Source organism: Zophobas morio, unplaced genomic scaffold (assembly GCF_036711695.1).
Source record: "Zophobas morio isolate AGI-343-1 ecotype UQ-CSIRO unplaced genomic scaffold, CSIRO_AGI_Zmor_V1 ptg000005l, whole genome shotgun sequence".
Taxonomy (NCBI): Eukaryota; Metazoa; Arthropoda; class Insecta; order Coleoptera; family Tenebrionidae; genus Zophobas; species Zophobas morio.
The window spans coordinates 8,321,090-8,347,976 of NW_026972110.1; the positions used below are offsets into that span (position 1 = coordinate 8,321,090).

General features: G+C 32.4%; 5 protein-coding genes across 9 annotated transcripts in view; 3 read left to right on the forward strand and 2 right to left on the reverse strand.

The window, feature by feature from the left end:
• Nucleotides 1–11,529, reverse strand: part of Kis (kismet) — a 39,464-nt gene extending 27,935 nt beyond the window's left edge. For both annotated transcript variants that reach the window (XM_064046866.1, XM_064046865.1), the window contains exon 1: nt 11,300–11,529. The gene's annotated coding sequence lies outside the window, so the exon portion shown is untranslated. The remainder of the gene's footprint in view (nt 1–11,299) is intronic.
• Nucleotides 11,530–11,947: 418 nt separating this feature from the next.
• Nucleotides 11,948–15,178, reverse strand: Rpp30 (RNaseP protein p30). Its single transcript, XM_064046869.1, has 7 exons — nt 15,076–15,178; nt 14,884–15,020; nt 14,757–14,828; nt 14,640–14,708; nt 14,324–14,598; nt 12,235–12,314; nt 11,948–12,174 (listed from the first exon to the last, which is right to left on the reverse strand). The coding sequence occupies exons 1-7, from the start codon at nt 15,176–15,178 to the stop codon at nt 11,993–11,995; spliced, it is 918 nt and encodes a 305-aa protein (XP_063902939.1). The 3' UTR covers nt 11,948–11,992.
• Nucleotides 15,179–15,438: 260 nt separating this feature from the next.
• On the forward strand, nt 15,439–18,164 carry LOC135122591 (uncharacterized). Of its 2 annotated transcripts, XR_010279419.1 has the most exons (5): nt 15,439–15,718; nt 15,775–16,035; nt 16,104–16,805; nt 16,861–17,063; nt 17,119–18,164. XR_010279419.1 is itself a non-coding variant. In XM_064046867.1 (3 exons), exons 1-3 carry the CDS (start codon nt 16,453–16,455, stop codon nt 18,099–18,101), a joined length of 1,539 nt encoding a protein of 512 aa, XP_063902937.1. In that variant the 5' UTR covers nt 16,362–16,452; the 3' UTR covers nt 18,102–18,164. The 2 variants fall into 2 exon arrangements, 1 of the variants encoding a protein (XP_063902937.1); XM_064046867.1 differs by lacking the exons at nt 15,439–15,718; nt 15,775–16,035 and having other exon boundaries at nt 16,362–16,805.
• Nucleotides 18,165–18,490: 326 nt separating this feature from the next.
• Nucleotides 18,491–19,276, forward strand: LOC135122593 (large ribosomal subunit protein uL22). Of its 3 annotated transcripts, none has more exons than XM_064046870.1 (2): nt 18,491–18,599; nt 18,659–19,276. In XM_064046870.1, the coding sequence occupies exon 2, from the start codon at nt 18,665–18,667 to the stop codon at nt 19,211–19,213; it is 549 nt and encodes a 182-aa protein (XP_063902940.1). In that variant the 5' UTR covers nt 18,491–18,599; nt 18,659–18,664; the 3' UTR covers nt 19,214–19,276. The 3 variants fall into 3 exon arrangements, with proteins under 3 accessions (XP_063902940.1, XP_063902941.1, XP_063902942.1); XM_064046871.1 differs by having other exon boundaries at nt 18,507–18,609; XM_064046872.1 differs by having other exon boundaries at nt 18,522–18,599; nt 18,646–19,276.
• A 1,607-nt stretch (nt 19,277–20,883) lies between these two features.
• LOC135145343 (uncharacterized) lies at nt 20,884–24,492 on the forward strand. The gene is made up of 3 exons (XM_064077452.1): nt 20,884–21,884; nt 22,949–23,889; nt 24,464–24,492. Exons 1-3 carry the CDS (start codon nt 20,884–20,886, stop codon nt 24,490–24,492), a joined length of 1,971 nt encoding a protein of 656 aa, XP_063933522.1.
• The last annotated feature ends 2,395 nt before the right edge of the window (nt 24,493–26,887 follow it).

A 26,887-nucleotide genomic window follows, 5' to 3' on the forward strand; every position in this document is an offset into this window, starting at 1 on the left:
AAATCTATAAATGAGCCAAATATATTTTGTTCCTCTATAAAGTTCTATACAAACTAAAAACAATTTAGTCGATTCAACATTAGACGAAAGTGTCAGCCTATGTGTGATGTGCCATCTGTCACAAACATGAACATGGCGTACTATACACGAGGAACGTACAGTTCACTGAATTGCTTAAGTGGAATGAATGATTAGGATGCAATAAAAAAGATTTTGAGAAAAATGTATCACCTTCAGCTTATACCATTCAATGAGTAATATCTATATTCAACTGGCACGCGTGTATTGTATTAAATGACGATAATCCAAAAACATCGTTATAAAAAAAATTCAATATATAATCCAAGTTCATATTATAAACGTAATGCCAAAATATTTCACTCATATTTTGTTCCTTAATGGTGAGTTTGCATTTCGAGCTTCTCCAAAACTTGTGTATATCGCTTGATCAAGCTGGTCGAAAGTTATTATTTGTCTAATAAAAATCTGGATAGACTGCAAACTGACAGAAAGATGGAAACGGAAGATCAACTTTTTAGATCTAGTGGTCATGAAACGTGGAGAAAACATGAAAGTCGCTACGACCTTATTACAATACATTCTTAGCTTACGTTTGGGCAGTAAAAGGGAAAAAAAAAGCATTCATACACCTAATTTTAATAACACTCTTGGAAGAAATTTGTGCTTTAAATATCCTGTGATTTTTTTACTATTTGCTTTCATGCTTTGGTAAGGTGTCTTACAAATGTTCTTTTCAAAATTGCACGTTTATGTGATGTTGTTAATTACAGACAGTATTTTTTTTTATTTTGAAAATGAAATGAGATTGGGAAAACGTTCAACAAAAATAATTAACCTTAAATAACCTGTGTGTTGTTTAAACATTCATATACGCAATTAACTGTAAAAAAATTATGTGTGTGGATTTACATGCCTAAAAAAGCTTAAAAGCATGTTTCAGAACCGCGGTGTGACTAACATGTAATTCAAAGAAAAAAATACAGCAGAGCACTATTTTCATTCTTAAATTAGTGTATTGTAGTCACTTTTCCTTGCATTCCGTAAGTAAACCTTTCAAATTTAATAATGTCACTTAAAATTGCTCAATAAGTCATCATTCGCCATTTACTTTAACCGTTATGTGTCATTTTATAATTAAATAAAAAGTTTACTCATATGTTCAACAACTTTTTATAAAACGACTATAAGATTAACAAATTAAAACGTTTTACGATTCTGTGATTCAACAAATGTTAATATCGCGTTCTTTTACAGTGAGAGAACAGTCAAGTCTCTATATGTTACTAATTAATCCAAATTACTAGGTTAAAAATAAAAATTACAGTTAAGTTCTTGAATACTTAACTTTTTTACCAGATCTTGCCATCGATTGAGTCTGTTATAATTATTCTACTTTCACCAATAATATACTGTTATCAATATTCTACTTGACCATTTTTTATCCGTTTACTGGTTTAAACGGGCCTATAAATTCTATACGAATAAAACGTTTCGAATGTTTTAAAGTGCTGTTATCTTTTTAGCCAAATGTTGCATTTATTTTTGAACATCGTTGCTTGAAAATGAAGATCGAATCTTACTACGTGTACACAAAAATTTAAAAAATTGAAAACCAAAGCTATAACTTTATGTTAAACAATTTCAATGCGTAAATTACAAATACAACCAATTAAGTATCTTCAATATCTCTTATCTTCAATATCTCTTCAACGACTGACTATATAACATCTAAAGCTAAATCGAAATTATTTTCATACTACTTTTACAAAAAAACACGCACGGCAGTTTGTTTTTACTGCATGTACTATAAAGTTTTATGATCATGAAATTTAAGAAGCTACCAGTTTTTCAAAATCCGAAAGACATGTAAAAGAGCCGGTGGGGGCCAAAAAAAACTTGGACGCACAATTTTACGTAATCACAAGTATGTCATTTTACAAAGAATGATGAGTAGTTTGCTTGTAATTACAGTTGGTAAAAGATAAGTCTGCAGTAATCGTCAATAACATTGATTGTTAACAAATCAATTGTTGAATGCAAATATTCTTACGTTAAAAGTATTTCGATGTTTGTGTGATATAAAACTATTATAAACACAGTTCACGCGATTATAAATTTTGTTTGAATTTTTTTTTATTTTAAATGCGAACAATATTTAAATACATAATACTATTGTTTCCCAGTTCTCTTGAAATACTTCGTGAAGCATAATAAAAATAACTTATTATTTTTATTCACGTAGCATTTACCCTATTACTATATTTTTTATAGTGGAAGCTACTCACAATCAAGATGATTTTTATTAAACACTAGCTGACCCCGTGAACTTCGTTTCACCTACAATTTAATTTTGAATCTGCAAAATCGAATGCTTTGAAATCTTGCAGATGTTTTAAACATATGATAAGCATAATAAATTTTTATTCAAAATATATTTACTTATCCCCTCCAAAAAATTGATGACGTCAGCCCAAAATTTTGCCAAATGAATCCTGTCTAAAATGTCCAAAATAGGATGAGACTATACTTGTGATTTATCATTCCATTCATATTTTTTAATTTTGCTTATAGGGGGTGTCTCGAAAAAATTAATCACTGAGTCAATTTATTTTATTGATTGAATCCAGAACTGCAAAACTGAATTTTGAAATTTTGTAGACATTCTGAAGTTACTGATTGACATGGTAGGTTTTCAATCAAAAGATATCTGTTTATCAAGCCCAAAATCTTGAAGACGTCATCTCAAGATTTTGCCGAATAAATCCTATCGTAAAATGTGGAAAACATCATCAGTATATTTTCGTAATTTATCATTGCATTCATATTTTTTAGATTTGCTTTTACAGTGACTCAAAAAAATATATGGATCAGTCAATTTATTTTAGTGAATAACTCAAGAGTTGCAAAAATGAATACTTTGAGATCTTGCAGACGTTTTAAAGTTATTGTAAGTATGGTAAATTGTTAAGAATATTTATTTATTCCCCTAAAAAATTGATGGAATGGCTCACTCGATTTTCGCAGATAATTTTGGGAATACAATACAGTTATTTTTAGTATTACACTGCACCAATCCAAGGTGGTATACGTGTTGATAGTAAATGTTGATTAGGTCTTCACAAAATTGTGTGAAGAACAGACTCAACTCGAAAATGCTGAATAGGTTTTATTATACTTTTGGTGCGAAGGAAGTTCTGTCGAAACAACGTTCGATCAATTTTTTGACAATGGTTGATATAAATAAAACTCAGTAGATGCTCATACTCGAAATACGAAGTATCTACTCGAATATCAAATCAAAATATTTCTAGTTTTTCTAGATGATACTAATACTTCAGTAAGTAACAGTTGATGCTCAAGTAGCATCTCGATACAACAAAAAAGGACAACAGTGACAGTGTTCAACCATCAAGGCAAAAATCGAGTTACCAAAATATAAGTTAGCATGGGGTAGACACCTTGAGATGGGAATCTCTATGGCCAGTGTTAGAAAAAACGCACTGCACAATTTATGCATAAATAAAAGTTAATTACATGAAAAGTTTTCGATATTCCTGCTCCTAATGTGTTTTTCAAACTGAATGCACCTTTTGGCGACGCTCCACGTTCATGAAAGTCACCATGTTTAGTTAAAATTCACTCTTACAGCGATCCTACTGGTTTTCTAAGCTGCTTTACAGACAGCTCAGTTATTTGCCACGCCGATGCTCATTTTTAGATTAAATGCTCACAAAACGCGTAGATGTTCAGTTTGTGTCCGGGGAGATACAATGTTTCCAAGTAGGTACTCAGTACATAGAGTAGATGCTCAGGTATATAAGAGTAATAATGAAGTAGGTACTTCGTACTTCGAACATGAGCATCTACTCAGTTTTATTCATACCACCCTATGTCTCGCTTCAATGTTTGATTATGTTGATTATGAGCACAACGCTGTTCAACTTCCATATCCGAATTACCCATGAAATAAATCATTGCGGTTTGCACCTGAGGTAGTTCGTCGCACATTTGATTGACTTCGTGGACCTATGTGAGCTTGTCGTCTTCTCGGCATTTTAATGAACTTCATAAAACGACACAGAATTATTTTCACAGTCAATCCAATCTGTAAATTTTGTCTTGAGAATTTTAAAATATTGAAAACTTCAAATTAAATCCTCGAATAACGGTAAAGTTTGAGGTTTTGTCGAAACCAACAAAGTGAATATAGGTAAAAAGAATGGCAGATCAAAATGAATAAGAAACTTTGGCAATGTGTAATTAAATTCACTTTAACCAAGACTTTTCTTAAAATAAACGACGCTTTTTTTTACGAAAAAACAAAGAACGATTTGAAATGCAATATACTTTTCACAATCGCACGGAAGAATTAGTTTTGTATGACACGTCAGTTAGACGACAGGTCCGTTAGAAACGCCAACTATTGAAATTAATTTGAAGTGGCGATTCCCATACAAAATTTTTAGAATTTTTTTATTTTTTAACTGTTCTTTTAAGTTATCCTTATTTTTTTTATTTATAAACCATCCCCGTAATATAAAAAAATGTTCAAATCGGTCAAGCCGTTTTTGAGTCTTAGCGAGACTAACAGGAACAGCAATTGATTTTTATTTTATAGACGATTAAAAAATGGGGGTTGGTGGTAGAAAGGTAAAAGTTTAGGGTTATGTGTATTTTTTGATGCCAAATCTTAAAAAAATAAAAATAAAAAATTTTGTCCAAAAAATAGAAAAACATTTTTTAGGGTGGGCCACCCTTATCACTTAGGGGTTTAAAAAATACTTTACAACTTATTGTCAGACCTACCGAATATACATAAAAAATTTCATACAAATCGGTCAACCCATTTCGGAGAAGTTCGGTTACAAACACTGTGATGCGAGAATTTTATACATAATGCATTATTATTTTAGAACAAATTTCATTACCATAAAAAAGGTTATACTGACTCGACCTTAAAAGATAGACATATGCTGTCGCGGACTTTTCTTTAGAACTTTTAGAGGGGAACAATTTCGTCATACATGATTTTTACGTAACTTTAACCGTTTAAGCAGCGTAAGCAATGGAAGCTGTCAAAGGAGGAATAATTTTCCCGTTTTTCCGAATTTTTCATTGCTACTTCGCTCCTAATGATCGTAGCGTGATGTTATATAGCCTATATGTAGATATGATACATGGACTATCCAACACAAAAAGATTTTTTGAATTTGAACCAGTAGTTTCTGAGATATGCGTGTTCAAATAAACAAAAGCTTCAGCTTTATTATATACTCGTAAGTATAGATTTGCAGGTTTTTGTGAAAAATTATAACAATGCAAGATTATAACTTTCGCAAATCCAAAGTCTCGAAACGTTGGGAATGATTTAAAAAGAAAAAGTAATATTGAGTGGTTATCGAATTGAATCAAAAGCACTGCTTTTAAAGCAGCAAACGTCGGCTTGCACTTCCAGGTTATCGTACAAAATCTAGTTGAATTATTCAGTTCACAACGTTATTTGCCCGATCACCATTGCAGCAACGTACTTATCGTAATTTTATTGTCAAAGGAAGAAAGATTACATTGCAAGAGCCTTTTAGCCGGTTAATGCTGGTAATTTTTCGTGTTTGCTAATGTCCACCTCTTTCAATAGGGTCTTTTTCGAATCTATTTGAATTCTTATTCCAAATACTGATTTGTTTCCACGACCAGAATTTAATCATTCTTCCACTTGAAAAAATAATTCTTAGAATAGGTATACACAAACCAAATTATTATCAAACATAATACATACTCTACAGTTTTAATTTGAAGTGTGTTGTTTTGACATCTTACTCTAAAATTTCAATTATATATAATTCTCTGAGTGTTGCAGACGTTAATTATCATAGACATATTTTAACTTTCGTAAATCCAAAGTCTAAAAATATTGCAACGGGTTTTCTCAGGAACCACGAAACACTATCTAATAATGTTAAAGAAATAACATTTTCTATTTAAACATAGACGTAGAAGAGTCCCACAAATTAAAAGATTTATTTTCTTGGACCGCCAAATTTTTAGGGAAATTATAACCAATCTGAGGCATTTATTTAGCCTTATTTTATTCCTGTTTACTCAAACGAGTAAATACATATTTAAAAAACTTAAGACACATGCTCATCAGCAGTAAAGTATCAGCAAAACCATTTTCTCAGCCTTTTATTCAAATAATATGAAGCACATGCTCAAAATTTGTAAGTATAAGGCAACACTCGGTGTTATTCATAGTGGCTAATGTTTCTATTAGATTTCCAATCCTTCTGTAAAGATGTCAATTTGATATGCATTAAAACATGACCAAATGTGTATCTACCTCTAAATTATTCAAAACCCTTAAATAGAGGTTTCACATTATTTAATCAAATTGCGCAATTTTAATGTCCCACTAACTACTACTGTAGCACAATAAAAAAAATATCGATCACAAGAAACTTCTCAAAAGAAAGCAAGAATGTGTTCAACATAGACTTGAACCTGTCTGAAATTTATTAAAAACAATAATAGTTGCTGTACAATTAGAATTGAAGCTATAACCAGAACTATGAAATACGTCAACACGCTAGCAATCGATATTGAAACCGAAACTGCAATGATCCACTCACAACAAGGAAATTGGAATTTTCAATAAAATTGACTCTAAAGTGAGTGGCGCTAAGTCGAATCTTATCATTTCCATCGTCAAAATTATGACATTCACTTACCACCACTTATCAAAGTCTGGAAAAGCTAAATTCATTTGATGGAAAATGAAGAAGTGCGTTTGCTCGTGATTCAGATCTCAAATCCAAACATTTGACATATCTAAACATAAATCAATGCGGTTTGTCCCATTTTTAATTTTCCAAGTTACTTGAAGCTAACGATGCTGATGCAACTGTTTACAAAAATATAGAATGTAAAACAATATAAAGCTTAGTGGAAAATATAGAAACTTAATTATGTACAGTGGCGGTCATAGAAACCTGGACCACTAGATTTGGCACACACTTCCAATTAAAAAAAATATATGGTTTAATTAATGTTTTGCTTGACAAATCAAATAATTTAATAAAATAAGTGGTCCAGTTTGCGATCGTACTTTCCTAATTTTATAGATTTTCTAAAGATGGCAATGCAAGTACAAATATCGAATTTGAGAAGAGGTATATCACAATGTTGGACCACTTTTAACTTTTCACGTTCTAGTTATAGGTTGTGTGTACACTATCTTGGTCTTGTCTGCCTTACACATCACCTCTAATGTACAATAATAATATTGTAGTTATTGTCTACTTCAAATTTTATAATAGTAACTCTTTTGTATTGTCTGTGACCAAACTAAAACAAAAATAGCATATAAATTCCGCACCATCTACTCAACTACCATTTTCAATATCATGGCACATTATTAAAGGCAGTAAACTTGTTTTTTACTTTACACGTATGGAGTAATTTCAATAATTTAAAACCGATAACATCTTAAAAAACTTTCAACAGGCAAATAAAAACTTATTTCGGTGTGTTTTTTTAACACCACTGATTCTATTTGTGACTATCGTCTCTTTGAATTGATGTCATATACATTTTTTTAAACGAAGTGATAAACGTTTTATTGCACTTTTGAGGAACACTATCTAACACTTTTCTAGTAACCTCACATTCAATACCCCATTCTTTAGTAATTGTTCAAATATTTACACTTTTGATTTATCCAAAAATATTTTAAAAATAGCCACAAAATGTTTACAATTTTTCTGATGCATAATGAATTAACGCACTTTATCTGTTCACACACAATATACAAAATGCAAACTATTAAAAATACAAGTAAATAATACGAAAAATTAAGATTTATTATGAATTTAAATTCATGAAAACACTGCAATCTAATTTAAAATTTTAACAGGTAATCTAATTCAAGAACTGACTAGTTTTAACGATTTCTGTTTCTTGCTATTAAGTTTTTAATTTCAAATTACTTAATTTATTTCACTATATAGATAACTGCTAATCATTTACAGAAATAAATTCACTTTCGAATTTCAACAGTGATGATTTGAAACACATACATACATATGTAATCTATACATAAACTGTAACAATTGTCAAAACATGTGTGTCTGTAAGTGATGTTACAATTGATATTTTCAATAAATTGAAAATACGGTTGAACTACTGTGCATTGTTGGGTGTTTACACTCAAAGCCAACTCATTTCCCATTCGAACACGTGCGTTTTTGTTCACCAATGTTCGAATATAATGAAAATTCTGTGGGATATATAAATCACTAAAAGAAAATCGCTCAATGCCCATTATCATATGGGACTGAAACGGTATTTTAAAACTATATGTAGCATAAAACGGTAAAATACAGACTGTTTCACACCAACGCTGTACCTAGTACATTAGAATAAAAAGTCCGTTACAATGTACGCGAAAATTCTACGCAATCTATGTAGTTCGAAAAACTATCAAGAACTATTAAATGTTTCCATTACACATATTTTTTATGTTGCTTATGCTGAAAGAAAAATACTTCAATTGCACTCCTCAAAAAATTGCTCCAAAGTGCTTGAACAGCATTTTCCCCGCCTCCAATGCATGTTAGAGTGAATGTTTTTTAAAAGATTTATTTAGTAATTTTTGGTAAGCATATCAATTATGCTTAATTAAACGTATTAATTTTAATATGGTGAATAATTTTATAACGTAACACTATAAACGTTAATTTGTTCTAGGAACAAATGAAATAGACTTCTCCGAAAGAAAAAATAATGGAGATGTCAGGATGGAACCAAGGACTTTCACATACGAATTCTAAAATTAATAAAGTTCCTTACTCAGGTTCTAAGGCAAATTGTAAATTTCATTTTTTCACAATTACTCGTACGGGTTGAGTTAAAAATACAAATATATTATTACACCACAAAAAAACGCGCATGTTACACTATAAATTTCATACGAAACTTGGCACAATTCTTAGATGACGTCATCAAATTTTTGGTGGGCATTAACAGGCAAGAACACCAAAATTTCACAGCAATGAATTTAGTAGTCTCAGAGATTAATGACTAATAAAATTGCCAAAAGGGAAATGACAGTCAGCAGACGCAGACAAACAACGTCACAATACGTTTAAGTTAAAAAATAGGAACAAAAAACAAAAACAATCTCATAGAAGAAGGAAGGAACTTCATCTTCTGCTGACTGACACAAAATTTTCATACTTTTCTTCGTGTCAAAAATTGCTTCAGTAAAAGTACCAGTAAACATTAAATTTATTTTTGGTAACTGGGCGAAATTTGTAATCGAAAAACTGTAGTATTTTTAGTATTACCTTATTAGTGGATTTGAAACAAAACCATAAAATCTAAAAAATATAACATTCAAGTAGTTAATAAAAATTTTAACTTTAAAGAAATTGTTTGTACATTTTTATGTACATTAACCTATAGTTACATCTTACAATCTGTGTTGATAATGGGAGTGCAGTTAATGAAGAAAATAGACCTACATTTATGTTGATATTTGATTATTGTATGAATTTTCATATTGCAATTATAAAATTTTGAATATGAAATATAGTAGGTTTGGAACCAATACAATGTAATGCAAGTACGTAATTCATTTAATGGATCAATATAATATACCACTTAGGAAAAATGGAAAAAATTAATTGAAAATAGATATGGGGGCCCAACACGGAATTTATATAATGCCATCAGCAGGGGCGTATGTTAATAAAAAATCAGTAATTTAAAATTGTAGCGTGACGGAACGTTTATTATGTTAACATGAATTACCTATATTGTTATGAGCTAATTCTATTAAAAAAAAAACTGCTACTTGGGTTATTAGAGTCTTTCAAACATGGCAAAAGAATATATCTAGCAAAATAAAATTATGATATACTTTTTACTTCTATTTGTTAATAATGATAATAATGAAAATGTGTGTATAGAGGTTATTTTAGCATACGTTCAATCACATTCAAAGTACCTTTTTGTAAGAGCATTGACCACTACAACGTACGTCCGAACAGATTATACAATACAAATGTATAATCATTACTATTCATGCACTTTCATGTGGTAATAAATAGTTTCAGTTACAATTTAAGACAATTAATACAGACATTACCATATTTTTAGCCATTTATAATAGTAAACGCCAATTCACTTAAAGACGATAAATATCTAGAAACGCAAACACACCAATATACACATCACTTCTTATCTTTAACAACAATTATGGCAATATTGGTTAATTTTAATGAAGCGCATTTTTTCATTGTTTGATAAACGACATTTAAAAATGAGGTTAAAATCGATGCTCGCACTCGCAGCCTACGCAGAATGAGGACGCGAACGTTTTTAAAACCGCCATCAAATTAATCGACCGTTCGACAACGAGTATAATGAGCATAATTATCACACGACATTCAGAGTTGGAAGCCAAGACAAGACGACCACGGGCATACCTGGGGCAGGAGACGTCGGTCGTGATTGGAACCAAAGGGGAAAAGCTATACGCTTATGTGTCCAACCCACCATGAGCGGTACAACTTTCCACCCCAGGGCCCAATCGGAGCGCGCCCATCGCCCCCCACGCCGCCGCTAATTGCCAATTAACGCAGTGCAATAATCCCGATAGCGGCCCATCGACGAAGCCGTCGATTATCAATCGATCGCGATCACGTGACCCAAATCGTCCGGGGCGGCTGTGGCCAACAAAACAAAATTAAGAATAATAACCATGGCAACGATCCGTTAATCCGAATCGCAATCACACGCCGGGAACAACAGAAATAGAAGATGTGTGCGAGGGGTAATTACGAAATTGATTAGCGCCGCGGCGCTGGGCGGGGGCGGCGGGGGCGGCCGGGCGCCGCGATTGTCCCAGCCGCCGCGATTCAGATAAGGAGCCATCATCCATCCGTCAATCGAGCCGGCGTCGGAACAATGAACCCTGCCGGCCGCCGCCGCGGGCGCCCCAGGTCCGCGGCGCCCCGGCGCCCGCCCCCGGGGCATCGGCGACCGGGACGCCGTCCACTAGCCAAAACGCGACCAATCAGGTGATCTCTCGCATTGGAAATGTTGATTTTCGGACAGCCAATGGCGACTGGGGACGATTTCTTCGTTGCACGACGAATTTGGATGAATCGACGGCCGCCGTCGATCGATACGGGATTAATCGATGTTTTGCGGGCCGATGGATGGGCAACGTTTATTTTGCATGCATACGAAGAAAAATGGGACGTTTGCGGAAACTCACCATGGACACCGTCGGCCTCTGTTCCGTTCGCTCTATTCCTCTTTGACACCGACGAAAAATGCACTTTCCACTACGTATCCGCCGGATTTAACTATACTACATTGATAATCACATTTGTATTAGAGATATTTTACTTATTAGTTACACTTATCAACGATTATATACATGAATTCACTTAATTAAATTTTGTGTATAAACTGCACGTATAAATGAGTACTCCATTTTATCATTACGCTTGTGATCGACGGTGCTGCCACCGAATGACGCGCCAAATTTGAATGTAGTCCATTTTTCACCGTACCGCAACATAACCGTAACCTTGTCCGCAAACTGTTCGTCACCGAAAAACTACACTCGACTTAAAATTATTTCTGGTTACGATTACTTTTTAAGTTGAATTTTCTTTTATTTCGGCGGTGTTGTAGTCACCAAATAAATTATTACATAATCTACAATCAAACTTTCTTCATATCAAAACTACTGTCGCCTATTAATAAAACCTGTTAATTAAAATGTGTATTATTATTTAAATATGACTGTGACAGTTAACAACGTATTAAAATAATATGAAGAAATATTTACATTCTCCTTGAATAAATTAAAGCAGTTTCATGTAAAAATTGGCGCGCAAAAGAGTTGAATAAAAAATTATATAACAAATCAGTTTTTATTTCGTACACAATTTTACAAAATTTATTGTTTCACTTTTTTCGGGGCTGGTTGATCGGTTTCCATATCTTCATCACTTTCAGTTATACAGATAACGCTCTCGGAAATATTCCTCGTATCATCTAATTCTATGATTTCTGATTCTCCTTGTTCTTTTTGTTCTGTATTTGTCACAAATACTACCGATTTTCCATGTCTTCTGCCAACTAAAAAGTTTTGAAAGTATTTAAATAAATTACTAATTAGTAATAAAAATATAGTATTACCTGCATTTAGATACACTTGACGTCCATTGTGACTTATGGCATTTTTGGCTTGCTGTTCGTTTAATCCAAAAATTAGACCTCTGAAAAACAATATTGAAATCAATTAAACCTTTTGTAATTATTTAATGAATCTATACAAAGTGGTTTCATTTTTGTCAACATTACTTTAGAAACACCTACTGTCTGCTCAGGAAATAAATTTGGTAAAAGAAAATCTATTAACCCAATTCTATTTGAATTTTTCGTTTTTTCAGTGAAATTTAACTTTCTAATAAGATTTTTTTAACATTATGAGCTGATGTTTGTGATGACAAAATGTGCGAATAAATTAGAATTTATCATAGTTTTTTAAACACTGAAATACTTTTGTAACTCTAAAAATTCGGTAAGAATGTTTTTTTTTCAAACAATTAATAATTTATTTATATGGTCAGTTTTGTCAAGACCAGAAGTGTATCTTATTCCACCCTGTACTTATAAAGTAAGAAAATGTAGGACAAAATTGATGGTTTTTATAAGTGCATAAAATTAATATGTATTAACAAAAGTAGATCTAAAGGGTATGTACGAAAATACATTTTTTTTAAGTTCAGTTATGTAATTTAACTTTATAAAAATACGGTACTGCTACATTTATATTAGAGAACATAAATATTTGTTTACCATAAAAATTAATAATTTGTGAGATTTATGATTGTAATGTAAACAAGGTTAGAAGTGAAGTCGATGCAAGTCACTGCTCCTACTTTGACAGAAAAAAATTGTTTCTTACAATAATAATTAACTTTTACCCAGTTTCAGAGAGAATTAAGGAACACGTATATGTCATGTAAAAGGATCTTTTTGCAGCAAATCATGATGAATATTCTAAACTTTAACTGTAAGCGCGGGAGTGTTTGTACTCCGTACTATGTCAATTTTTAAAAAAATCTCAATTTGCACAACCAAATGATGGGCTTACATGCCAGTATACAAACTGTGCATTTCTGTATAACTTATAGTTACTTGACTCTAAAACATCATCTTATGCTAGCTGCCACCAGAAGCAATTTTGTCTAAACCTAGTAAAATCTAAAGGAATATTCTAGACGCATGTCTTTGAGGGAAGTTATTTACAACTTATGAAAAAAAAAAAACGAACTAAGCTATTTAAAATTTCTCTCATTTCATTCTTTCCAACACACATCCTACGAGCTTTCTGGAGATTTACCGAACAACATTTTTGTTTTTATAAGAACACATAAGGGTCACTTTCATACCCACACAAGTTAAAGTAATAAAAGTGACTTCTAGCTGAACATATAAATATCGCAAAGCAAATTAAAAAACAAGACTGCAGGAAAAATAATCATAAACAAACGAAAATGAATAAAAACAAAACATTTAATATATGGCAACTAAGTTTCAATTCGTTTTTCCCCTACATTTAATAGTGAAATCAAAAAGTTGTTTTGTCTGCTTCACTTCTCTAGATATATGTAAATCCAAATTTATTCAAAAATAATACCCTACACATCTTAATATTTGAGACGAATGAAAAAAATTTAGACAATACACAAATAAGGCCCGGTAAGCCTCTATAATCTGAAATGTCGTAGTGAACTAACTTAAGTTTGTAAATTCTTCCGCTCAAAAGTTTAATGTTAAGATATATTTTTTATTCTTTTTTACTGCAGAATCCTGTAGACAATAAAAAATTCAGAACAACTGAAAAAATTCAAAATTCAAATTCATCAAATTTTAAAATGTCACAGCCATAGCTTAATTTCCAGACCAAATATAAAAATGTTTCGGTTATTTCATGTAAAAAAGAAAGTTGGTTATATTTAAGGTGAAAACACAAATGACTGAATTTTTTTTTCATGGTCTGTTCATACATCAAAAAAATCCCACTTTATAATAAAAAAGCCATAAAATATGGACACATCAGTAGAATGTAATAAACCTTCTTACTTAAGTAGTCTTAGGACTATACATTTTGCTCATGGATTTTTAAATTAAACTAGTCTTAGAAAAGCTAATGCCTTCAATATGGTTGTATGAAATTGAAGCTACCATAGTTATAACTGTTCAACAGTTAAATACATACAAGTTGACGATGTCATATGGATTCCTAATGAAAATGGGGCTCGTCGCTGAACTTGATAAGATTATGTTCTTAGATTTTATAAATGTGTGGTAAAGATGAGCTGTATGTATAATATTCTTTCTCTTTGTGGTATCTTCAATTGCAGGGCCATATGGTAATTCAAAATGATATCCTCTGTCAACCAACTGTTTATACATCTTGCGATTGCGCTTCACGTGGTTTTTATTTTCAGGGTTAAAACAAAATATATCTGCATCAAAACTGCTACAAACAAACTAAAACAGAATTATGTTTTATAATTGGGTAAAAATATTACCAAAGTTGCCTGTAGTGTTGTGGGTAGTACCCCTACTATGTGATACTTCTTGTAATTTGGAGATTTTGTCTAGAAAATATTTAATAACGCCACTTGTAACTACAATGCAGTACTTACAATTTTATGTAAAACTTCTTGACCGGCAAATACTATTGTTAGACGATTAAAAATTTTTAAATTTTCACATCCCTAAAATGTTGAATTATTCAAAATAAATAATGGTTATAATAAGATCTTAAAATACCGGGATTATAGAGGGCACATAAGGTTCTGGAACTGGATCTAGTTGTGGTTCTCGTGGTTCACCTTTCTTTTTTTTCTTCTTTTGGTCCAAGTCATTGCCATCAATTGTCTGATTTATAGCTATGGTTCGATAACCATCTTAAATATATAATTGTATGTATTTTGTACAACACTTACTGTAGTATATACTTACACTCATATAGGAGTTTAATGGTTGATTCATAATTATTATTTTCTAGACATTTTTCATTTATACAATAATCGAAAAAATCCGTCACTTCAAACATTTTTGTCATTTCATAAATATAATTTTAACTTTAATCCACTATTCCGTACTTTCTAATCACCATGTGCTTTCTGTTTGTGGTTTTTAAAAATTCGGCACCAACATTAACCTAACTAAAACTAACCTAAAAACAATGACTGACAGAAGATGAGTTTGACGGATTGTTTATATAGTTATCTTTGTTTATTACTTTCAAGAGTGTATAAATAGATCTCTTTTCATTCCGATATTTGATTTTATTTAAGGTTAAGAAGTTCGAAAAAGGTGAAAATGTTTCTAACAAAAGTTTTTAATAACCTACGCCCCCAGAAACAGTGTCTTTATTTACTACAAACACACTTAAACCAAAGATTACAATCAAGCAAGTCCAAAGAAGAACAGCCTAAGGCTGCCAGTAATCAAACTTTGGGGGGCATGGGTTCAAAATATCAAGTTTTTCGTGATGAAGATTCTGAAGTTATTCTTGACCTTTACGAAGAACGGCACTATGGAGATTTACTAGAATCAGAAGAAAGAAAAAAAGATTTATGCGAAGGCTTAAATTTAGAACGTGAGGATAAGTCTGAGTAAATTACTTACAGCTGAGTAAATTTCTTTCTTTTAAAGGAGGATTCGATGGTGTTTATGACATAGAAGATCTCGTTGAAGTACTTCGCCGTGAAAATGCCCTAAACATTTTCGTTGCATCAGTTCCTAAAGAAATCAAATATGTTAATTATATGTGTGTAGTCACTGGAAAGTCAGTGAAACATATGCAAGCAATTTCTCAGTTTGTAAGAAAGGTTTATAAGAAGAAAAGACATAAAAGTGATCCAGTTCCCAAACTTGAAGGCGCAGAATCGAAAGATTGGATGGCTTTAGACTTAGGTGAGTTGGATTTGTGTATTACAAGCCATATACATATAATAAATATTAATATATTTTTTTACACATAGGAAACATTGCACTTCATATATTTTCTCCAGAAGCCAGAACTTTGTATGATTTAGATTCCTTATGGTCAGTAGGTCCACAGTTTGATGCAGAATACAATAAACAGGATCCTGTTGCTGAAATGCTAGAAAAACATTCAATATATTTGCAAGATTTACGCCCTGCCAATTAATAAAAGGGGTATCTCTAAATGTTTTATCTACAAATAAAGAGTTATCACAATATTGACTTATCTCTTTATCTGTGGAGATAATGTTTGTACTTATTTCCCCTTAGTGATTTTATCATTTATTTTGTGAATCAGTTCAACAAAACGTTTAGAAAAATGTGACGTGAATATAACGTTAAACAATGAGTGAAAAGAAAAAGTCGTTAATGCAAAAAACGTTTCTCAGTTATGTTCTCACAAGTAAACAAGATGCATGGATTAATTATTTAATACCATCAATTACATCATTTTTGCTGTATATTTTTTTGTTTGCGAGTGATGTAGCGGTCGTATTTAGGCATTTTAAAGATGAGAACCCAATATGGGCTTCCGTTACGTTATTTGTGATGTGGTTACCTTCCCTATGTTCCTACATTGTGATAGTCTCGTCGTGGGACCTCTGGCCAGACATGGAAGGTTGTGAACGTGATAACTGTATATGGTTTGTTGTAAAAACATTAGAACATTTAATGTTCCCAGTGTGGGCGATTTGGCGGTATGTAAGTTAACAATTCAAGGCATATAGCAACCTCCAAATTGAATTATTTCAGATTTGCAGAAAGAATTTTTTGGTCTATAGAAGCGGTGCGAGCATCTGATGATGAATTTGTATATCTTGCAATTAATAAGGCATCAGCACCAAGAACAATTGAACTGTATTTCTTTTTCCAAGCCTTTTTGCATTCTCTACCGCAAATGCTTATACAACTTAATATTCTAATGAGACAAGATTATAACGTAAATAGACAGACTGGTGAGTTTTTTTTTTTTGTCTAAAAAGATTCATATTCAACCAAAATATTTTATAGCTGATGCAGAAGTACTAAGTTTTGTGTTCAATCTGTCCAAAATAGCCGCAACTATTGCCTTTTACCAACGATTTAAAACGCAGAAACTAGCAGGCAAACAATACCCGTGGTTCAAATCTTATAAAAACCGCTTTAATCCGACTGATGAAATTGATTCCTTGACTAGACCTAGGGCTACTCATACTAGACCAACAAGTTCAACAAGTGAAGACCCTAGTCCTAGAGTTGTTCACATTAGACAACTAAGTTCAACAACTGAAGAACCGCCACCCTCAGAAAGCAGAAGGAGCAGTGATTTCTATTTGGAACCAGAAGAGAGCGATCGACCAGACTCTATGCATAAGTCAATTTACAGTGAACCAGAACAGCGCGATCGACCAGACTCTGCGCCTAAGTCAATTTATAGTCGTAACTCAATGTACAGCCGCAACTCAGGTTACAGTACTCAGCCTGACTTCAATATAAGGAGAGTAGCTGCAGTGAAAGGTTTACCAGAAGATGACCAGGCAGGAAAACTGGTGTCTTTTCTTTGGTGGTCGTGTTTTTTATTGGCTAGAATATTGGCAATTTCTACTTTTTTCTATTTTTATCCAACTGCTACGTGTTGGCTGCTTTTTTCACATTTCATGATAGTTATTTCATTTTTAATTTATGACGTCAAGTCAGATGATGTTAAGAGAGGCAAAGCAGTATTTTTTCTCTTCATAGGTTTGATTTACATATTTTGTATAATAGAATTTAAAATTAAGTTTAAGAAGACAAAATTTATGTACATTGGTTATTTTACTCTTGTTTTTCTTCAAGACTTCATCATGTGCATGATTTGGTGGTTTAACAATGTAGAGGATCTTCGTAAGGATTTTTGGTTTCAATACATATTTTATATTGTAATAATGGGTTCTCTTATCAGTGTTCCAGCAATGCTTTTATATTTATGTATTAATAAGCCAAAGAAAGTAGTGGTAGGTCAAAGAGTCTTGTAATCAATATAGAGACAGTATCAACATTTTCGTATTTTTTGACTCGTCATTAATAAAACCTTCGTATAGGATTTTCATTTTTTTTAATTGTTAAATTCCACAATGCGCACGTAACAATAATATTATTATTCTATAAATGTAATGGCGGAAAATTTTTAAATTGTTAGTAACTTTCATGTCTAACTAAATGAGTGAATTTTGCAAAAAAATATCAGATTTATCGAGGATTTATAATAACTTTAAAATAGTGTAACCGAAAATACAGAAGGTAAAAACAAAATCAACTCAAAGAATTGCTATCGCACACACTTAGATTCGTAAACTTATTTTCTATGTGCGCTTTTCGACAAAGTCAATGAACGTTGGCACTCCTGTATTTTGACAGATATCCACCACAATCCGGAAACGCATCCGCCATTTCTTTTTTACACGTTCTGTGGCGTTTGACAGTTTCACCCAGGACGAAAGTGGTTATTTTCGGCATTTTTTTGCCATAATTAAGTAATAAATAGTATGGTTTGTGCATAACTAGTGTATATTCACTTAGTATTTGATTTTAGAGTAAAATGGGTCGCTACGCACGAGAACCAGACAATGCGGCTAAATCTTGTAAAGCACGTGGCTCTAACCTCCGGGTCCACTTTAAAAACACATGCGAGACCGCTAATGCTATCAAAAAGATGCCCCTCAAGCGAGCCGTGGCTTACTTGAAAAATGTGTTGGAAAAGAAGGAATGCGTTCCCTTCAGAAAATTCAATGGAGGTGTTGGACGTTGTGCCCAAGCCAAACAGTGGGGTACCACACAGGGTCGATGGCCGAAAAAGTCCGCCGAATTTCTTTTACAGTTGTTGAGGAACGCGGAAAGCAACGCCGATTACAGCGGTTTGGATGTGGACAGGCTGGTTGTTGAACACATTCAGGTCAACCGTGCAGCTTGTTTGAGGAGAAGGACATACAGAGCACATGGTAGGATCAATCCATACATGTCTTCGCCTTGCCACATCGAATTGTGGTTAACCGAGGGAGAGACCGTTGCTGAACCACCCAAGAGCGTTGGAAAGAAAAAATCCGCGAAGGATGTCAAAAAGAGTAAAGCGGCAACTTCTGCTCACTAACTGTGTGTGTTTGATTGATAATAATATGTAAGAATTCAACAAATACATTTTTTTTTCAAATCAGTTTTGAGGTTATTTGGGTCCTTATTTGAAACTCTGAGTAACTATTAGTATTTATTTTTTTACGAGTCGGTGTACGTTAGGTGCTAATTCTGCTCAAATCTTAAAGTATTGTTAATTTTTTTTTTTTTGCAAGTCAACAGGTTTGGAGTATGTATGTGTAGCAGGCAATAAATTAATGTGTTTATAGGTGAATATGACATCTACATATTGATTACTGAAATTAATTAATCTATGTATGTTAAATCAATAATGAACCTACTATACTACTAAAGAGTAAATAATTCTCGGATTTATTAACATATTACAATAAAAATAATTTTTTGATTAATTGTAGTACTTTTGCGGCTGGTTTAACTATAGAGAATATGAAATTATGTGAGGTAGATAAATATATATTTTGCGGACCGAAAAAGTTCAGATTGATAGAAAAACTGAAATAATAAAAAAATCTATAGTAATTTACACAGAATTCTACTTGGATTTTTAAACATCACAAATATTAACTATACAGCGTGTTATTGAAAGGTACGTACAAAATAAAATCGACAATTGGTTTCGAGGTATGGGTGCCAAAAGTTAAAAAAAGTTCAGGTTAAAGTGTTCTCCTTTTAGAGATAAAAATGATTACAATTTATGTCCAAATTTGTTGTACGCCTCTGATAAAAAGATCATCTCTCGTTTCTATGGCAACATTTAGTCTTGACAAAAGTTTTATTGTTACAGTTGCTAGGATTTACTAAAATAAATTAATTTTACCTATTTATCCTTCAGTAGTGTCTAAAAAGGTTGGATAAGGGTTAATTTTCCCCTTATAATTTTGATAACACAAAATAAGATTTTCAGACTTCTTAGGCTTCGCGAAGGACTGTCAATTTTGTTGTACGTACCTTTCAATAACACCCTGTATATGTTCAACAGGGTGGTGAATTTTGCAGTGAAAAGATTCAATATTGCTTTTAAAGGACGTTATCAGTTTTATATAATAATGATCTGTTGTCACGATTTCAGGGGTAAGATCAAACGTTTCTGAGGTAATCATCAAAATTATCGGTTTTTATACTTATATTTTTTGAGCAATTGTAAAAAAAATGACCATTTTTCTATTTGATGCTTGCAGTACTGCATATGAATATAAGACATATTTTTTAATAAATAACTTATTTAATATATTTTTTTAAGTTAAATATTGGTGAATTTTTTGTAATCACTAATCAATATTTCAATGTTATGTGTTCGCAAAAACGCAAAGAAATCTCAACATAACTTGCAAAACCTGATAGTACCTAGCTAAAATTCAAAATTTTAAATTAAGCCTCATCAGTATTTCAGGAGAAATGAACTGACAAATTTTAAGATAGGTGTACTAAAATCTTAAATTTCGGTAGAATAATTTCCAAAAAAAAATCTCATAGAGGTAGAATAGGTTATTTATTTATTCTTATAGTCGAACATGACAATTTTATTTATTCCCGAACATTCAGGATTTAGATATTTGAATTTTGTGGATACAATATACATACAATATGTATTGTGAGTCCAAGTGAACGCACGCATTTGTTGACGCTCGCTGCATTTTCATTACTTTTCACGTTGGATTTATACAATAAATGGGTCCAAAAGTGAAAAAGCCATCTACGAATAACACTCAGGTGGAAAGTGTTATTAACGGGTGCCTTCGAAATTTTTTCGATAACTCCACTGTTAACTGTGTTTGTGGGACTCAACTACAATTGCTAGTGGAAGAAGTTGTTAATTGTAAATCGCTAATTATAGCCCAGACTGCTCTTATCAATCAGCTTCAGAGCGAAATTGCTGAATTGGGTGCTAAAATTCGACCTGACATCCACGGTAATCCATCGACATTGAGCCAGCTACGTGAAAAACGACAATCAGGTATAGGTGTAAAAACCGTTAAAGAAGCTGAATCTTTCACCTCAACTGATAACAATGTAAACAACACTCGTCGTTTGCATACACTAAGCGTTGGACCCTCTACAAGTTTATATTCTTCAGTAAGAAGGAACAGTAATGTTTTTCTGCAAAAAATAAATAGTCAACCTTCTAATAAGACTATTTCCGCTCATTGGGAGGATGATTCTGATTCCTCGGCCTCAGAAGAACCTGCACTCATTAACACTATTGGCGATGCCGACATAATTGTTCATAAACCTGTTATCGCTAGTGATGAACTGTCTTCGCTATTAACATCGGCACCTCAACATCAACAAGAAAATAGAACTCAAAAGCTGTTAACGAAATCTAGCCCAATCCAGACGACCTATACACAAACTAAGACCACTGAAAAGCGTAGCAACAAAACTCGTTTTGTTTCCACCAACACATCGCAAATCAATGGTGCCAAAGCTAAACTTCTACCACTTGAAAGAAATTGCTGGATATATGTCTCTAATCTTAGCTCTCAACAAACAACTGAAGATATACTAGATGTACTTAAAGAACTGGACCCTAGTGCCGACTTTAGCGTTGAAAAACCCGAAGCCCTTAATAAAAAGAAAACTTCCAGCGTGTTTGTAGTAAGAGCTCCCCTTAGGTATGAAGCTACTCTAAAAGATCCGAATTTTTGGCCTGCCAACACCTATGTTAATAAGTACTTTCATCCTCGTAATAAACAACAAAATTTTCCTCAAACTGTAGTAAACACAGAAAGCACTTAGAACTAACAGTTTTTCACCAAAATTCTCAAAGTATAAGAAACAAAAGTCTAGAATTAAATAGTCTGCAATTAAATGTCTCACTGCTTTGTATCTCTGAGCATTGGTTACCCTCAGCAACATATTTAGAGTTTCTTTGTATTGATAACTATAAATTAGTTAGTTGTTTTTGTAGGTCATCGTATATTCACGGTGTTGTTGCCATTTTTCAACATTCTGCTGTTGTAAATTTATTTGTGAGCAGAAATGACATTATGTCACTATCTGTGGAAAAACATATAGAACTATGTGCTGTAGAATCTGATAAAATTAATGTAATTATCGTAGTAATTTACAGGCCCCCTAAAGGAGACTTTAATATATTTTTAAACGTAATGAATAATCTTTTTGAAAGGGTGTGTATTTCACCACGATCTATAATCATTACTGGCGATTTTAATATTAATTTTCTTGAAGTTGATAAAAAATTAACAGACTTTTCAAATTTATATTTATCTTTTAACTTGAAGTATACAATAAGTGAACCTACACACGGAAATGCCTGTCTAGATAATCTGCTTACAAATGTGGAAGAAGGATATTTTTCTTGTAATGCAATTAATTACCACCTTTCGGATCATGCTGGCATATTATTTAAAATGCGCATCTGTTTATGTAATTCTTGGGCGACAAAGAAAACTATATATCCTGTCACAGCTGCAAACTTATATAACTTTTATTGTGATATTGATAATACGGACTGCTCATTTGTATATGATGAAAATCTAAGCATCGATGAAAAATTTGAAAATTTTACATACTTATTATCTTCAGCCGCAGAAAGAAATTCCTTACCCCGAAATGTTGTTGATAACATCAATAGTAAAACTCTTAACATTAATTGGTTCAATGACAAATTGAAAAATATGCGTCAGCATCTTCATTTTTTGATTGAATATTCTCGTGTAAATAAGGATGAGTTACTTAGGGAATATGTTAAGGAATATAAAAAAACTTATAGATCTTTAATTAAAAAAACTAGAAAACAAGCCCATGATGCATATATTTCTAAAACTAACAATCCTAAAGCTGTCTGGGACTTATTAAATCATCTAAATAATAAAAGCGTGGTTTATCAAGAGTCTCCATTTTCTGCTGAAGAGTTTAACACATATTTTGTCAATATACCGGTCTCATTAACTAAAGATTTAACACCCAAACATGTTACATTTAGCAAGACTTTGAATATATCAGATGAGTTTGCTTTCTCAGAAGTGTCATTTAACGAACTACGAGATATTATTAGTAATTTAAATAATTCTCCTGCTCGAGATGTGTATGGTTTAAACTCTAAAATAGTCAAAACTATCAAGCATCTTATAGTATATCCGTTAACGTACCTTGTCAACCAATGCATCCATAAAGGTATCTACCCAGCTGCTCTGAAGAAGTCTAGAGTACTCCCTATTTTTAAGAAAGGGGATCCCAAAATTTTAGACAACTATAGGCCTATTGCAATAACACCTATTATAAGTAAAATCATTGAGAAAGCACTACAAAGCCGACTTGTAAATTATTTTGAAAAAAATAACGTATTTTGCTCTTCTCAATATGGCTTTCGCAAAGATAAATCTACAGCTCTAGCAGTAACACACCTAGTAGCAAAGATAACGAATGCTTTTGAAAATAAAGCATATTTAGGCTCAATATTTTGTGACTTAACAAAAGCGTTTGATTGCCTGTCCGTTGAACTACTTAAAGAAAAACTTTTAGCTTATGGAGTCAGAGATACTAATTTAGAACTTTTAATATCTTATGTTACAAACAGAACTCAAATAGTAAGTTCTGAAGGTGGTCCCTCCAATTATCTTCACTCACATTTTGGGGTACCACAAGGATCAGTGTTGGGTCCGACCCTCTTTCTTATATATATCAACGACATTTGTAATGTTATTGATGATGGTGAGCTTCTCTTATATGCAGATGACACTACCTTTCTTAAAGAACACTGTAATACTTCAAACCTACATAATATTTTGACAGATAATAATCAAGAGTTGTTAAAAACTTCATTTGAAAACTATAACTTAGTTTTAAATAAAAGAAAAACCAAAGTTATGATCTTTTCCTTAAAAAATACCACTAATTCTCGAGATAATGAGTGTGTAAAATTTCTAGGTGTTCACTTAGATTCCCGTTTATTATGGCATAATCATGCTGAACACATTGTTGCTGAAACAGGAAAATATATTTTTTTAATTAAGTCATTGCGTGATCATATTTCATTAAAGATCCTTCTTTCAATATATATTTCGCATATATTCACTCCAGACTGTCTTACAGTATATTGGTATGGGGACATTCTCCTGCTGCTGAAAGGCTGTTTAAAATTCAACGTCGTGCGGTTCGAGTTCTTTCTAATCTCCAATATCAAAAAGATTGCAAAGAATACTTTTTCAAATACAATATTCTTACTTTACCTTCTTGTTATATTTTGGAGACTTTGCTTTATGTAAAAACTCACTTGCATGAGCAGGGCCGGATTTAACTATTCTAATGCCCTAGGCACCAAAGACTGGTGGTGCTCCCAACCCTCCCCAGGAATAAGGGAGTGTTTGCATAACGCCTTTATTAATTTTATTGAACAAGAATGTACCTTCATTTACAATTTATACTTGTAAATATATAGTCTAAAGTATTTATTATCTTATTAAATGATTCCAAGATTGCTGAAGTTGCACAGCATGAGTCTCCCAACGGGTGCCCGAAAGTCTCTTCAAAATGTTGTCATTTTGAATAGCAGATTTCGTAAGATTGTACCCGCCTGTCGAAGCCGAAAAAAAATTATACCCTGTTTGTATAACAGAAAATAAATTAACAGCAATTTGACATTTTTTTTTAATTTGTGGCAATGTCAAAGGGCCTTTTTAAATTTATTAATAATTTACGAATTTTAATTTTATTTTAAACATAAAAAAATTTTTCAATAAAAAATGAAATGGCGTTCACTTTTATGAAAATTACAAGAACTGAACACCTTTTCTAAATATGACTGACAACAATAACATTTACAGTACAAAAAGGTACTAAAATAAAAATCAAATTGTAATGCTACTGCACAAATTGCGAAGCGCCGAAAGTTACAAAATCTGCTACTGTACGATGCTGAAATATATTGTTTCTTAAATGACCTGTTTAGAAAATCTCCTATTTAAATTCTCAGGAATTTCGGAAACTACTTTATGGTCTTGCACACGGTTTGTACGGCAAACCAACCTTTGTTAGCATAGGGATACGGGTTCTATAAGGTTCAGTATTCTGTACTGATTTGCTCGCAAACTGGCCACCTCTGCACATGTGATTTCCTGTGTCAGCAGCGGTGACCTACCACAAAGAATTACTCGAACAATTAAAAATTTGTCAATGAGTACTAAGATAATAAAATGTTGCAATTTTTAATTTTAAATATACATTTCCAAAGGTTTTGGGGCCCCTCCAGCTTTGATGCCCTAGGCCAGTGCCTACTGTGCCTTAATATAAATCCAAAGCTGTGCATGAGTATAAAAGACGCGGTGAGTTGCACAGCTTTTCATTAAGAACTAATGACTTCTTACACACTGATTTTCATAGACTAGCTAGAAGTAGAGTTAGTGCTACATACTGGGGTCAGAAATTTTATAATAAACTGCCAATCCACGTAAAAATTTATAATATTAATTTATTCAAAAACACTGTCAAAAAGTTTCTGCTCACAAAAAGTTACTACTCTTATCATGAATTTTTGAATGATGTGATTGTACTTAAGTAAGGTGTCACTTTATATTCTATAACATCTGTAAGAAATGACGTGTGCAAGCATTTATTGATATTATGTAAAAGCACAAATATATTATTATTATTATTATTATTATTATTACAATAAATTTAGGACTTCTACATTTTAAAATCTCTTCTAAATTCTAGAATAACTCAATTTATTAGAACACGAAAAGGTGAGTGGTGCTTATTCCCTGGAACTTTGGAGTCTTTGGAACTATGTATATAATACCTATCATACTGAGTATTATTCTTTTTATTATATTGTTGGTTACACAAACAAAAATTTAATTTTCTTTCATAAAATTTAAAATCATAAAATTATTGTGAATAAAAATGGACGAGTTTTACATTGGAAATCATGGATGTGGGATAACTTCCAGATATACATTTGCTTATGCATTACTTAATATAGGTATACTGTATATGAAGTTGCATAACGTCAAACAATAAAAATTGCATCACAGTATAGATATCAATTAATATCTATACTGTGATTGCATCTGATGAACGAATTCGTCTGTTATACATATATAATGTATAACAGACGAATATATACACTATACATATATATGTACTGTAGAAGTATTTGTGTCACAATAAACTTAAACTTAATGCTTAGATCTTATAATAATTATTATATGATCTAGCTTTTTTATTTTAGGACAAAATTCCGGTTCTACAATTTTCTTGTTCTGGTTGTTCCCGTTTTATAAATCTCTTGAATTTTTTTGCTTAATTTTCGTTCGTCACAAATTATATTTGCCTTTTACGTGCGTCCAACAAAGAATGTATCGAAAAGATACAGCAACGAAATGTGAGGCCTAAGTGCCGGTTGGCTACGGTCAGCCCCCATAAACTAAGAATTAAGTGTGTATACAACGACCAAAAATATTGTGTGAATTGTGCCTCACCCTCAAGCGTCTATTTACTTTCACTAATTTTTATCATGGCTTACCTGCCCACCTTGCAAGCTTCTGTACTTACTTCGACCACTGCCTTGAGAAATACAGGACCGTTTCCGTCATGGAGGAAGGAATATAATATAGGAATTATATTCATTTGTCCATGCTTTCCGTATTATATCAGGGCCAGGCGCGGATCCAGGGGGGGGCAATGGGTGCAATTGACCCCCCCCCGACAC